The following is a 14957-nucleotide window of genomic DNA, read 5'->3' on the forward strand; positions in this document are numbered from 1 at the left end:
TCTCAGTATCTACTGAAAAACCCCTGCAGATGTGCGGAAAGACACGTAAAAGAGTGCTCACTGGAACAGCACTTAGGATGAAAAATCAGAAGCAACCTCAAAGGTTCAATTCACAGAAAAATGGCCAAAGAAGCACTCTGTGGAAGAGACCCAGCCGATGGCAAGAACACGGCTGACCTACACTCAGTAAAAGGAAAATCCCCCATTAACACAGACTGGAATTCTAAAAGTTGCAAAACGCAGGCCTTACGAAAACCAGGTTTACATTTCTCTATTTTGCCACACCTAAAAAAAAAAAAGAAAAAAAGTTATGTCACCTTCAACGAGATATTTAAGTTAGTGATCTTGGCAAAGGGGAAAAACTTGGACTTGTACAGACACGACATTAAAGAAAGGTTAAAACAAATCAGCACTTGTAATCAAATTTGTACCTGCTCTCTTCACAGACTTGCAAGTTGCCAGTTCAGCGCCAGGCTGAACGGGGCAATCACGCTTAAGGCCTGGTTAGAGAACTACAAGGAAGGAGTTAAGTGCTCTGGTTTACATACTGTTATCCCACGTGTGATGGCCTGAGTCCAAATGCCAAGGTCAATTCTGGAGAAGCCAGCCAGCTGGTTTCCCGGTACTTAGATTAAGTATCCTAATCAAATCACAACCTACTAAGGGGCACGTCAGCTAATGGAAATGGAGCCAATGCTTCTTTCGTTACAAGAGAAATCAGGCAAAACGGTTAAGTACCTGAGACAGCGATCACGTAATAAGTTCAAAATAAGGGTGTCAAAAGGACAATAACCAAGTTGATTTCAAAAACTTTGAATAGGAAGGTCAAAGAATCCTAGGCAAATAATATGCGAGATCAAACTGCAACTCTGATCAGTACACATTTTTGAAAAATTAAGTGAAGGGAAATAAAGTTAAGATTCGCTCTACCCCGAGTAGATCACATGCACACATATTTGGGCAGCAGACAGGAGTGCTGGATTGAGCTTGGGGAAAGACAGGTTTGGCTGCAGACTGCCAGTGAATTATCAGCAGTCGCGTATTTCGAACCGGCTGCTTCTCCCCTTCCGGAAGGCAGACGGTCAGGGCTCAGCGGCACGGTCCAGGATGTGCTCACACATCAACAGCTCTCAGCTGTTCTCTGGTCTGGCTTCCCGGAACCCCAACAGCTCAGAATGACCACCTCATTCTGTGTCTCCAAGTTTCAACCAAACAGAATTTAAATTTAAGGTCCGAGTCGCCCTGCGTCTCAGTGGGGTCATTTTTAGAGGAGCTTCTGGCACTCCGCGTGATACGGACCGGGGAACTCCCCTGATGGGTACTTCTTGGGCGTCACACCTCAGAGCTATTTGAAAGCGGGTGGTCCCCACGTCCTTCAAGGAATGCGCTACACACGTGGTTGTACAGGGAAAACGATTTTATACGTCCTCAAGAACTCTTTCCGTCATAAGTCAGGAAAGTTCAAAATCTATTTTCACTCACCGGGATAATTCATGGCAAAAACTATCAATAATCAGTCAGAAATAGTTTGTTGTTGGTTTTTAACTTCTTAAAACAGGAAAGATCATTTAGAACATCGCTTCTGGTCCGTCTAAAATGAGGCAATACGGAACTAACGCTTCCGAGAGTAACGGTATCAATGAAACGTCAACAGGTTACAGGTAAACATTTTAATTGATTAAATATATTATTTTCAAGATCTTTTTGAAATCGCACTTGTACTGTACTAATCAACAGCCAAAGGCAATAGAAAAGTCTAAAACCAAAAATGTTCTGACGTGAGCACATGACGAACCACCGCTACGTAAAGTGACATAAACCGCTCCCGAGAACGAGGGTCTTTTCAGAAGACGATTTATCTTAACATGGGCAAGAACAAATCTGTACTCAGAGGCTGGAAGAAATATATATTAGTGCCTGCTTTTTAAAAGTTTATTTTACATTTTAAATACAGTATTTTCTCGTTAAAAAAAAAAAAAAGCCAAGAAGCGCCTAACCCCATGGTTCCTCTACCGTACGTACGCGCACGCGCATGGACAGCCTGAACGTGTTCTGGACAGAACGGTGTGGACGTCTTTGAGCTGGAACCAGTGAATCCAAATTAAAGAACACAAATCAAGCACTGCTCAGAGGAGAAAATAATCCAGTTTCCGAATAACCAAAAGAGAAGAGGGTTAGGTATGTACAAAACCAGGTATTAAAAACCAGAAAAGAAACGCACACACGACAAACAGCCCCCCGTGTAGTGAACTGTATAGAACGCAGCTTAATCAACGGAGACCCTCCTACAAGAAGTGATTTAAGATCTGAAGTTTTAAAAATCTAAAAATCTAAGTATTTCAGTAACGACATCCAGTAACGTTTCGCGTGTAGTGCCGTCTCGGTCACGTTCTATCTACACCACCCTCCCTCCTGAAAACAAGAATCTCTACGCTAGTCCATCACTTCTACCAACTTGCGGCTGTTTATCCATATATGTTCTCGGTAAGGGACACGAAGGTGTCCTCTTCCCATCCACAAAGACATAATGCAGATTAAAGCTATAGAACAATTTAAGCATGGGCATCTGTTTTTCCAATTCTCTCCAGTACGCGATTCCCCACCGGAACTGGGTAGGGTTCGTGCCTAAGCATGAACACAGGAAAGGAAAACGGACTGTCTCTGGCAGTGATTTCCTTTTAGTGCAACGTCACTCCCCATACACTCAATTGTACTGAAGTGATTTTACATACTTTAATTCAGTAGGTGTCAATTTGAGTTTACAAAACCCCCTAACTATATGCTCGTGTAGAAAACAGGTTCAATTTGAGATGCTCTACAAAGCCAAATCGAGACAAAAATGAATTAATTCTGCTTTGTCACCGGTAGGGGGGAGTCCCGGAGGGAGAGAAAAGGACCCGAGTTTGCAGAGGCCTGCTAACAACATGGACCTCTGAGGTGTTGTGTGTCTTGACGGTTCAATTACCAATCGGCTTTGAACGTTCTTAAGATTATCTCGGAAAATAATTCTCTGTAACAGGCCTCTGAACTAGACAGCCGTACTCAAAGCAAAGACAATCTGGGTCATTCAGAACAAAAGCGAATCGAGGCAACTTTTCTATTATAACCTGTGGGGTCTTGAGTCTGTAAGTTTTCAAAACGATGACCTTCATTTCAAAACGATGACCTTCGTCCAAGTCAGCTGCACCTCAGGCAGACTGCGAACGTAAGGATTTCCGATCCGAGGTCACCGTGACCATGGGCTCTCGTCAACCGCGTGCAGCGGGCAGCAATGGACTCACCGTCAGCCGGGTGGGGTCAACGTGGGGAGGTTTTATTTCGGAGACCTTGTAGATTTCACACGTTGCTCGCGTAACTTCTGCATCCACTAGCGACCCTGCCGGTCGGCACCCAAGGGCCGGACGGGTCCGAGGACTCCCTCTAACCCCAGAGGATTAATGCTAGAGTCTCAAGGAAACCCTGAGTCCCGACGAGAGTTCACGGACCATCAGACCAAAATCAAAAGGGGAGACGCTGACTGCAATGCTCCACAAAAGTCAAAAGAAATTCCGAACCAAGTGCCGTCTTCTGCCCAACCCTAGACTCCAGACTCTGCGACACCATCTTTATCTAGTATAATAGACTCTGTAGTAGACCGACTTTGACCTCCACAAAGAGTAGGAGTTGTCAAACTTGAGGAGGTAGACTCCTCTCCCTGGGTATTGGTGGCTGCCGGCATACACCTCCTCGTGACAGTCCCGTCGGTACACAGGCACGACCTCGTCCAGCAGGGGCTTGGTGGCGTTCTTTCTGGCTTTCTCCTCACTGCTGACGTTCTCTGTGGGAAAGAACGGAGGCACGTCAGTGAACGGGTCCGGGAAAGCCACGTGCGTCCAGCACCGAAACCCCATCCTTCGAGAAACTGCTCATCGGGAACTCTCCGGAGCCATCTGTGACTTTCGCACGCGGGCTTATTCCCGCCTTCCTTGGTTCGCTCACTCCTCTCCCTGAGCAGCCACAATCGGGGGGTGCGGGCGGCCGGCGCCCTCTCTCCCCCTGGACTCTGACAACCGCTCCCGCTTCGGAGCCCCGGTCCTCCCTCCCTGTCCGCACCCAGCCAGCCTCCTCTTCCTCCAGGTGGGCGGCATCTCGCTGTCCGAGCGACACCAAGGGAAACGAAGCTCTCGTTCTCTCCCTCCTCGACAATATGAAAACCCCGTTTCGGGAAGGGGGACCGAAGGACTGTTACCTTCTGTCGATCTTAGATATAAAGAGTAAAATGGGGAAGCCACAGTAGAGGTAGGCACCGAGAGATACTCTGAAAGCCCATTACTGTCATCACAGGCCCGTGTAACCCAGGGATGATCCCAGTGGCAAAACACGAGCTCTGATTCTGGGTTTGCCCCTGGGAATAGTTCCCGAACTGTAATGAGATGAGGTTAGGAAAAAAGAGCGAGCGAGAACAACGTCGAACCAGCTTAAAATCGGTTTCACGTATTGAACATAAACACTGTCGGGAAAGCAGGTCAGAGGAACATGCAGGTTCCTAACTCGGCACGGTGAATTCCGGCCACGGCAGTTAACCGCGCAAGGGCTGTCGTCAGGAATTTAAACCAGGCAAGTCTGAGAAAGTCTTCCGGTCCAGAGGAACTGAATGAGACAGGGTGACTCAATGTAATGCGGCATCCCGGATGGGATCCTGGAACGTTAGACAAAAACTAGGGAAATCTGAATACATAACGGCCTTGAGCTCATGACGACGTAGCCACATGGGTCCATCGGTGACAATGAACGTACCACAGTACAACACGGATGCTAGCAACAGGGGAAGCTGGGTGCGCGTACATAGGAACTCTTTGTACTATCTGCAACTTTTCTCTGTAAGTCTAAGACTGTTTTAAAAAAAAAAAATAAAAAAAAAAAAAAAAAAAAAAAAGAGCAAACGACACTCTGATAAAATAGGCCCAAATCCAATTTGCTTTATCGCAGCAATACTGAAGTGTTTGCAAATGGGAAATACAGAGTCATTCAAAATGCAAACCCTTGGGGCGCCTGGGTGGCTCAGTTGGTTAAGCGGCCGACTTCGGCTCAGGTCACGATCTCGCGGTCCGTGAGTTCGAGCCCCGCGTCGGGCTCTGTGCTGACTGCTCAGAGCCTGCAGCCTGTTTCGGATTCTGTGTCTCCCTCTCTCTCTGACCCTCCCCCGTTCATGCTCTGTCTCTGTCTCAAAAATAAATAAACGTTAAAAAAAAAATAAAAAACAAAACAAAACAAAATGCAAACCCTTGCCTATAAGGATACCCATGGATTATTGGTCCATTAACCCAGGATCCCGATTCTGTTCAAAATCTGTAAAACTGGAGGCCGCTGGGATACATGAGCAGTGCACCTTTCGTCAGTTAAGCAAAGACTCGGGACCTGGCAACACTAATGCCAGTGACGAATCCGGACAGGAAGGAGTTACCGGCCACAGAGGAAACCAACCCCTCTGGCTTTCAAGCCCGAGTGGAGAAAAACCAAGACAACGAACGGGAGGACTGGCCTGCCCCTCCTCCTTAAACCAAGCTACGAGGACCCCCATCAAAAGCGCAGTGGCCTTTGCAAGGGGGCACGCGGACAAACGCGGCCTGGGAGCTCATCTCCCAAAGGAGACAGGCTCTCTCTCCTGGCAAACATCTCCCGGGAGCCGGAAATCCTCACTGCGGTCTCTGTCCACACAGAGGGACGAATGGATTAGCTGCAGATGGCAACCATCTCATGACTGGGAACAGCACAGGCACCGGGGACTCCATTCCCACCCGAGGGGCACCGAATGCTAGGGCAAAGGTCCGGGGTCACGGTCCCACCTCTGGACAGGCACCGGACCCCAGCCCTTTTTACCAGCGCCCTTCCCAAAATCGAGAGCCCCCAAACGACTCAGCGGAGGGCTCACACCGGGAAGCAACCTCCCTCTAAGAGGCTCCAGCAGGCAGGCCTGGAGAAATCTGTCTCCTTCTGAACCGAGAATGCCTCTCTCTGATTCACAAAGCCCTTCAGAATCACAACCGTCCGCACACAAGCTCCCCTTCCCAGACTCCTGCGATGCCCGTCCTTCTGGTGCAGGCAGCAGCGTGCACGGGCAATGCTTTCTCTCGCTGCTGCCCCCCTCCACCCCGAGACAAGGCTGCTGTGAACAGAATGCCACGTGAAGACAAGAGCTCCCCCTCCAGGCCCCGGGCCCACGCGTGTGTTTCCGTAAGTGACCTGAGGGCCAGGTGTGCGCACGTGCGGTGATGTGGTCCCACGGCCCACCTTGAAAGCCGACTCAACTTTTAGCCTCCCTATAACTACCTCTTTTAATCTACCCCAGCGGGATCTCCGTGAAACACCGCCAACCCTCTCCAGGACAAACGGTCTGTTCACAAGTCAGCCGAAAGGTGAGCTGGGCCCCAGGACGGAGGAGGTGCCTCTCCACTGTCACGGTCAGGACATTCCTCCCATGCCGCCCTCCACCGAGCTGACAAGCGCCCAACTAGTACGCGCACAAGCCCTGGGCTCTCACTTCCATGCAAACAAAACCAAGGAGACCATCTTCTCAATTAGTAAGCGTGTATCTTATAACCTACCTCCCAGACGAGAGAGTTTACACTGCTCTTGGAAACACTCCATTTTGCTTACTTAGAGAAAATAAAAAATTACTTTCCTGTAAAATGGGGAATGGCTGAAATTTTTCTTTAGCTACGATATTCTGGCATGAGCTTCTGTATCTATGTAAAAACAAAGTCTTAAGAGTAAAATCAAAAAAGCGAATGATCAGAAATGTAAATTTAAGTAAATTCCAGAGTTGGCAGAATTTCTTGCTTACTCTTTAAAAAATTTTCAGAATCATCTTGCACATTTGGCTTTTCAACACAAAATGCTCAAAGTAAAACACTATTCAGGAGGCAGTAAAACAGCCCCCTGCCAGAGAGCCCGGCTGGGCACTACAACAATGTCCCGTTCAGGCCCCAGTCCCTTCCGGGAGGCTGGCCCGTCCCTCAGCCTTTATGGCTAAGGTCACACTAACGAAAACACGAATCCCTGTCGCAAAAGCGTTAACCAAGAAGCACGAGGCGGGCTGACGCGTGACACCCCCCACCCCCCTCGGCACCTGCCACTGCGGACCCACGGCCTTACCTTCCTCTTCCTCGTCGTCGTCACTGGACTCGCTGACGTGCACGCTGACAGCAGTGTTTGGAGAGTCTGTCCATTCAAAGTACACCCCAAATCCAATGTCATAATTGTCTGTAGCAAATTCCCAAAAGAGATACGATCCCTCTTCGTGGGTGGGGACGCGAACGGTGACCACTTCTCCTCGGCCCACTGTAATCACGGAGTCCGCGTCCTGCCGAATCTTCTCTTTGAAGTCTTTGATCTGGGGTCGTGTCCACATGGACGGAGCTGCTATTACTGGAAGAGATTCTAAAGACAACAGGAATGCAGGAATGACACACGCTGAAGAGGACGAGCCTTCACCTGCAGGCACCGAACCCGCACACCGCCCCTGCCCGTCCCAGGCAGGCGCACCAAGGGCCATCTGGTCTACCTCAGTTGTGCTTGGGGTTGAGGACTCCGAGGAACATATGGGCTTCCCGTGGAAGTCTCCCCCCACTGGCTACATCTGCCAATGTCACCAGCTATCCAGAGGCCACCGCACCACTTCAGGGGACAAATGCAATCCACAATCTAAGAAGTGATTTTTTTTTTTTTTTTTCCCAACACTCCGATTATGTATGGGGATTTAAGACTGACCCTGGAAAACTCGTAGCTGGACCCAGGAAAATATTCTAATAAAGAAGGGAGACCCGGGGGCCCCGGATGGCTCAGTCGGTTACGCATCCAGCTCTTGACCGGCTCAGGTCATGATCTCACAGTTCATGGGTTCGAGCCCTATGTTGGGCTCTACACTGGCAGTGTGGAGTCTGCTTGGGATTCTCTCTCTCCCTCTCTCTCTGCCCCTCCCCCACTCATGTGCACACACGTTCTCTCTCAAAATAAACAAACTTAAAAAAAAAAAAAAGAAGAAAAAGAAGGGAGATCTGGATTTAGGAATAAATTCACTTTTGGATCTGGACAAAGAAAACCGGGCTTTGACTTCAATCACTCTGTCAAAAACAAACAAACAAAAACAACAACAACAACAACAACACTCTTGACCTCTGAAGTCAAGTTCTAGGCGCTATTCTAAAGGAGCTCAAAGAAACAGAAAAACTCGGACAGGACTGGCCCCGCTAGGGACTGAACAGAGAGGATTAAGTCTTGTCGCTGAGCAGCGTTTAGGTGCGCCAGATTACTCAGGTTTTCCAGATGTGGTCACAGAACCTTTAATAAAGGTTCATTTGAAAATACTGACAAACGTGGGGCGCCTGACTGGCTCAGTCGGTAGAGCATCCGACTCTTGATCTTGGGATCGTGAGTTTGAGCCCCACATCGGGTGTAGAGATTACTTGAAAAAAACAAAAACAAAAACAAAAAACTGATAAACTCTTACAGGCAAAAAAAGAAGAGGGGTTAAACCACAGGACATCAGGTCTTTTCCAAGCTGTTTTCTGTTACTTACCTAACAAGACAAGGCAGATATCTGAAACCGCCTTTCTTGTGAACCACACCACCGCCCAGGCCGTGTCCCTGACACGCTCTCCCTTCCTTCCTCAGTTAGCTCCTACTCTGGCTTCGGCTCTCGCGGCTCAGTCGTCTCTTCCCCAGGAAGCCTCTGCTGACTAGGTCACAGTCCCCTCATCACACACTCTCCACCTACGACCGCGGTACTCCAGTTTCAAAACCACAGGGAATGCGTGACAGGCAGCCTCCGAGACGCACCCCACCCCGTGAGCCTCACCTCTGGGGACTCACGCACTTGGGAGGTCGCCAGCCACCATGTCCCGGGGCCGGTATGTGGGACCAAGAGAATACAGCAGAAGCGCGGACACGTGATTTCCAAAGTCAGAATGTAAGAGACGTGCCACCTCTGCGTTGATCTCTTGGACCAACGTGTTCCCTGGAGGAGAGGCTTCACGGGGCAAGGAACCGAGGTCTCCCGCCAAGAGCCAGCCCCGACTTGCCGGTCGGGAGAAGGAACCACCCTGGGTAGAACCTCTGCCCCTGGCAGCATCCTGACCCACGGGACCAGGACGACCACCGCTCGGCTGAGCCGCGCCTCCATTCCCGAACCCCCCATAATCCCTCACCCACCGTGTGAGACGACGACCACTGGTTACCCGTGAGCTGCGAAATTTGGGTCCTATTTGTTACCCAGCAGCAGATAACCAACACACAACCCCAAGTGTCCAAAAGACATCCGACCTGCCCTTCCTTCCATGCTGTCCTAACGGTCACCAGAAGCATCAGATTCTGACGTAAAGGGTAAAAAAAGCATCCAACTCTCACAAATAGGTAACTGCTCTCCGAAGCTAGTTAGCCGGACTCCCGACGTGCCTTCCGTGAACTCAATTACGACCTCTGGACAGATCAACACAGAGGCCAAACCATACCTTTTGGTCCATTCTCCACGGCTTCTTCTGCAGCTTCTGGTTCGAGGTCTTTCTCGGAGCTGTCCGTGTGGGCTTTGGCCTGTCCGTTAACCGACGTCCTATCACTCGGCACAGCTGCGTTCACCTTTGCCGGTGTAGGCAAAGCGGCTCCCCCAACCGCTACCTCCTGCTGCTTCTGGAGCGCCGCCTGCGAGTGGAGAAAGAGTGAATATCCGCTGACCGGGCCAGCATACAACACGCTGACCGGGCCAGCATACAACCCATGTCTGGGTCCTACCAAAGCACTCCGCTCCAAGAAATTACTAATAGACTTCATCCACTGTATCCCGTCTGTGATGAACATTACAGATGTGACATTGGAGTAAAAGCTAAAAACGATCCAAATTATCACGGACAAAACCTGCAACGGAAGGTCACGTTTGCGTGACCTGAGGATCACTAGAAAAACCGACCAGGAAAAATTAAAAGAGAGAGAAATAATCAACCCCAAATACAACCGAAGGTAAACACTGAACACAGTAACGTTTGTTCTTAAAACGGACAGAAGAAGATCTCGATCAGATTCAGAAACCTACAATCTGAATCAGGAAAATTACACGGGGTAGAAATAAATGATCACGAAGGAAAACTCACAAAGGCAGAAACTATCATTGGTAAAAGCTCCCTTCCGGGCCTTCCCTCCCCCTCCCCCTGCTGTAAGTGCTACGACCAGCCTCACCTAGAACACTGCAGATGTGCTTTGCCTGTGTGTCAACATTATCCACTTGGAATGTATGATAAATGCTCTTTTTCGTGTCTGGCGTCTTTTACTAAACGTTATTTCTGTAAGGTTCATCCACGGAGTGGTAAGTAATTGTAATTTGCGCTGCTAGGACATTTCATTGTGAAATTACAAAATTCATCTGTTTTACTGTTGGTGAGCCCTCAGGCATTTAAGTAACTTTAAACTAAAACAACAGGTCATAAGTGAGCGTATGTTTATGAAAGCAGAAAATAAAACACGGGGGAAAAAGCGTCGGTAATCTCACGGTTCAGGACGGTGACGCAGTTTAGCGTATCTGTATTTACATTTAAAGTGTCACCTGCAAACCGACTACTTCAACGAACAGCGACACTTTCTCCGGTGCTAACGCAGGCGAGTGATACACGGAAGACTTCAAAATACCTTCTTCCGAGGCCCGGATTCTCAGTCTTTCCCCATCAGTCTCCAAAAAGAGTACCAGCATCCAGAAAAAGAGCATGCAACCAACCCAAGTGGGCAAACCCAGAACATTCAGTGAATGACAGGCAAGCAAAAGAAAGCATTTCTGTTGGTGATCAGCAAGCCCGGCTCACACGGTCGCTGTCCAGGAGGCCACGCTTGAATTCCTCCAGCAGAGCGAACCCCCTTGGGGATCCCGCTGTACACCAACGGATTCTAACTGTCACGTAGAACAGATCATACCTCTTTCTTTATATCATCTCTCATCTGTACTTTGGGAAGTTTTAAAAGCACCGGAAGGTATAGAACAATCACCCACGTAACTACACCTCCACACGAACAAGTCTTAGCATTCCGTCACTTTGCTCGGTATTTATAAAGAAAATTAACACTTTATGAGGGCTGAGGTTTCCTCTGATCCTTCCCCAACCCCTTTCCTTCTCCATTCCCAATGACATCCAATATGGTCGATCACTGTAATCCAAATTACGGATTCCAGTTCTTTCTGGTTCTCCTTCCAAGATTCTTGGTTTGCAGGTATCTTGATTTGCAAGATTCTTGACTGCAAGATTCTGTTCTCTTATTTAAACGGCAGCAACCTCTAAACAGGATGGGGCGTGTGAGCCACCCTGCTGAAAAACCACCTCGAGGCCCGTCACAGAAGCAGGGACGGGGGTGGCAGGCTAAAATAAGACACGGGCTTTCGAGGACAGCAGAGAAACCCCTTGGAATTCCCACTTATTGTCTTGAATACGCTAGGTGAACGTCATTTTCATCCTCTCACGAACGACAAAAATCTGCCTTTTCCCTCTCGGTAACGCTGAAGACCCCAGGGAAGAGGTACTTGAAGCGAGGAGTGAATTTTCAAAGAACTTAAAGAGGTTGGCGAGACGACGAGGAACGCAGAGCCACCACCGCGCCCCACGTTCTCCTCGCTCAGACTTTTAGATTGGCAATGGGTGCTTTAGGAGTGAAAACTCCATGAGTAAAGCCGGCCAGGCTAACTCCAGAGGCAGTCACGCCTCGGCCCGATGGGCAACGCGAATGTCAGACCGGCCCTCCGCCGGAAGCACCGGACACTTTCACGTGGCAGCTCGCTCTGTGAGGGTAACAGGACAGGCACCGGGACTTTCGTCACCTTCATGTGGACCAGGGGAAAGGGCGGGAAACTCAGACGGCAGGTGACGCGTCTGATAGGCAACAAGACAAGGGCAGAGCCGGGACAGGATCCGAGTGTCATGTGACCACCCTCCCCCCCCCCCCCCACTGCCACGCCTCTCCCCTCCTGCGTGGGGCAGGGAGCCGGAGGAGCACCGGCGGCCACGGCACCTGCCGCTGCCGTCGACGCGGCCAGCCCGGCTCTGCCGGATCAGCCGACGGCCTCCGGGGACGGTCCGCCCGTGACCCCCGCCTGCCAGGGCCGCCCTGGGAGACACCGCCCCCCCCCCCCCCCCCCCCCCCCCACCGGCCGGCGGGCGCACCTGCTGCTGGGCCAGCTGCGCCTGGTACAGCTGCTGCATGTACTGCTGGTAGTGCTGCTCCTGCAGCTGGCGCACCAGGAGCTGTTGCTGCTCCGAGCTGCCCGGGTACTGCTGCGCCGCGTACTGCCGGAACTGCGCGGCCGTCTGCGAGTTCAGCGCCGCCATGATCTGCTGCCTGCAAAACGCGGAGAACGCCCGCCGGTCGCACCACGGCCGCCGCGCCGGGCCGCGCGTCCCCGCTCTCCGTCCCGACCGGCCGTCGCCCCTCGGAGGCTCCGGGCGGCCGACGCGGACCCGTCGGCCCGGGTGCCGGGCCGAGAGGAAAGGTCTCGGGAAACACGCTCGGCCTCGGGTCCGTCGGGAGGCTCTCCGAGGAAGAGCCGGCACGGACGCGGAGGGTACTACGCGCCACCGGACCCGGCGCCGCCGCTACGACGGACCCCGCGGCCCCCGGTGCGCGCCCCTCGGCCCGAGCGTTCCCGCGCGAGGCCGCCCGGCGCTCAGCACCCCGGCGGGGGCGAGGCCGAGAGGCGGGGCGCGGCGTCCGGGGACGTGCCCGAGACCACGCCAACGGAGCGGCCGCCGCCGGGGTTCAAGTCCCGGCAGGCCTCTCAGACCCGGCCGCTGTCAGAGGGGGACTGGCCTCTAGGCCAGAGGGGAGACACTGAACCGTGGGCCGCGGCTTCTCGACCTGAATAGAGGAGGAGCAGCGAGGGGCAGAAGAGTGACTAGAAGAGGACGCGAGGGGCCCTGGGACGTGGAAAGAAAGCCAGTGAAAACCTGAGGGTCTCTTGCATCTAATTTAAAGCCCGCCTCAGGGCGCCTGCATAGCTCAGTCGGTTAAGTGGCCAACTTCGGCTCAGGCCGTGATCCCACGGTTCGTGGGTTCGAGCCCTGTGTCAGGCTCTGAGCTGTCAGCGCCACTTCGGATTCTGTGTCTCCCTCTCTCTCTGCCCCTCCCCCGCTCGCACTCTTTCTCTCAAAAATAAACAAACATTAAAAAAAAAAACATTTTAAGCCCGCCTTAAAGAAGAACACGGAAAACGGTCTCCGGGCCCACCTGTTACTATAAATGTCTGTCGTGTTCTTCCAGACAGGCTCCACGTGCTTAACTCAGTTATGCGACCAACTCCACAAAGACCTCAACAGGCCAATGACAGATAAAGCAGAATGTCACAACGACACTGGGCCTGGCCGCCCCCAGAGGGGTGTACTCCTAGTCTCTCTCCAAAGCGGAACGAGGCCCGGGGTGGGTCGGGGACTAGCCTGACGCCTTTCCGAGGAACTACCGAGAAATAACGAGACATCAGAGGACCCTCACGTTCTCTGCAGACCTTCCCCGACGTCTGCAGTGTTAAGCCCTTCCTGCCTGTACCCAGAGCTCCCTCTGCAAGAGCCGGTCCCCTGGGAGACGGCTGCGCTCACCGCCCCGAACAGGAAACGGTTTCGGGTCCCAAACCCCGTACTCAGAACGGCACCTGCCACGGGCCGCACCGCCCGGATTCTCTGTCCCGGGCCCGTGTCTCTGGGCCTCTCGGACTCTGGCCGGTCTGGCGGATGCACGAACACCCAGAGAGGGCAAAGCAGACGCACAAGCGGGGAAGCAAGACAAGGTCACGGGGACCCGGAGACAGAGCGAGCGGACGGCGGGCACAGGTGGCTCACTTCTGCTGTTCCAGCCGCAGCCGCTCCTCCTCCAGCCGCCGCCGCTCTTCCTCCTCCCGCCGAAGCCGCTCCTCTTCCTCTCTCCTGCGCTTCTCCTCCTCCTTCTGCACTCGCTCTCGCTCCTCTTCTTCCCGCCGCCTTCGCTCCTCCTCCTCCTTCCTACGGGGGAGGACAGGAAGGACAGACACCGTGAGCGCCGCACGAGGGCTCCCGCTTCAAAATGACCGAGGCCGTCTTTCCCAGTGACCACGGACTCAGCCCCGAGAGGACGCGGTGGTCTTCTCACACTGCAAAACGTGCGCGCTCCGCCAGGAGCCATCTCCCCTCCGGAGCCCACGTCACCGCACGCAGGACCACGGCAGGGACATCGGCCACCGGGCAGCACAGAGAGGTGTCCGTCGGGACGACACCACTGCAGTCACTACCATACGCCCACAGCCCGAAGGTTTCCCAGCCCGGCGCCCTCCCAGCCCGGCACGGTGCTCTCGACACCAGTACAGAAGTGAACATTGCCCCTCCAGTGCCACGGAGCCACAAAACTACGAGTCGTGGCCGAACGCCACGTACTGATGTTTACTCTGCTCGTGTAATGCGAAGAGCAGGCAAATACAAAGGACGCCTTCCTGGGTCCGTTAGCATCTGCGGAGAGAAGACGGCACTGACAGCAAAGCGGGGACAGGGCTCCGGCCTGTGTTTTACATGTTGCTAATGAAAAACATTTATAGGGCACAGATCTGTAGGTTACTTCTGAGTTTAAAAAATGTCAAAGCTTTCAGACGCCCACTGGCTTAGTCGGTAGAGCATGAAACTCTTTTTTTTATTTTTTTTAACTTTTTTTCTTTTAATTTATTTTTGAGACAGAGACAGAGCATGAACGGGGGAGGGGCAGAGAGAGAGGGAGACACAGAATCGGAAGCAGGCTCCAGGCTCTGAGCCATCAGCCCAGAGCCCGACGCGGGGCTCGAACCCACGGACCGCGAGATCGTGACCTGAGCTGAAGTCGGCCGCTTAACCGACTGAGCCACCCAGGTGCCCCAATGAAACTCTTAATCTCAGGGTTGTGAGTTCAAGGCCCACGTTGCGGTGGAGCCTACTTAAAATTAAAATAAGGGGCGCCTGGGT

The 14957-nt window shown here is 52.2% G+C and overlaps 1 protein-coding gene across 2 annotated transcripts in view; it reads right to left on the reverse strand.

The window, feature by feature from the left end:
- Positions 1-1655: 1655 nt before the first annotated feature.
- ACBD3 (acyl-CoA binding domain containing 3) overlaps positions 1656-14957 on the reverse strand; it is a 32267-nt gene continuing 18965 nt past the window's right edge. For both annotated transcript variants that reach the window (XM_030302308.1, XM_030302309.1), the window contains exons 4-8: positions 13836-13994; positions 12171-12345; positions 9489-9675; positions 7135-7419; positions 1656-3817 (exon numbers count right to left, since the gene is read on the reverse strand). In XM_030302308.1, the coding sequence (XP_030158168.1) occupies positions 3606-3817; positions 7135-7419; positions 9489-9675; positions 12171-12345; positions 13836-13994 (1018 nt within the window). In that variant the 3' untranslated portion in view covers positions 1656-3605. The remainder of the gene's footprint in view (positions 3818-7134; positions 7420-9488; positions 9676-12170; positions 12346-13835; positions 13995-14957) is intronic.

This window comes from Lynx canadensis, chromosome F1, assembly GCF_007474595.2.
Source record: "Lynx canadensis isolate LIC74 chromosome F1, mLynCan4.pri.v2, whole genome shotgun sequence".
NCBI classification, from domain to species: domain Eukaryota; kingdom Metazoa; phylum Chordata; class Mammalia; order Carnivora; family Felidae; genus Lynx; species Lynx canadensis.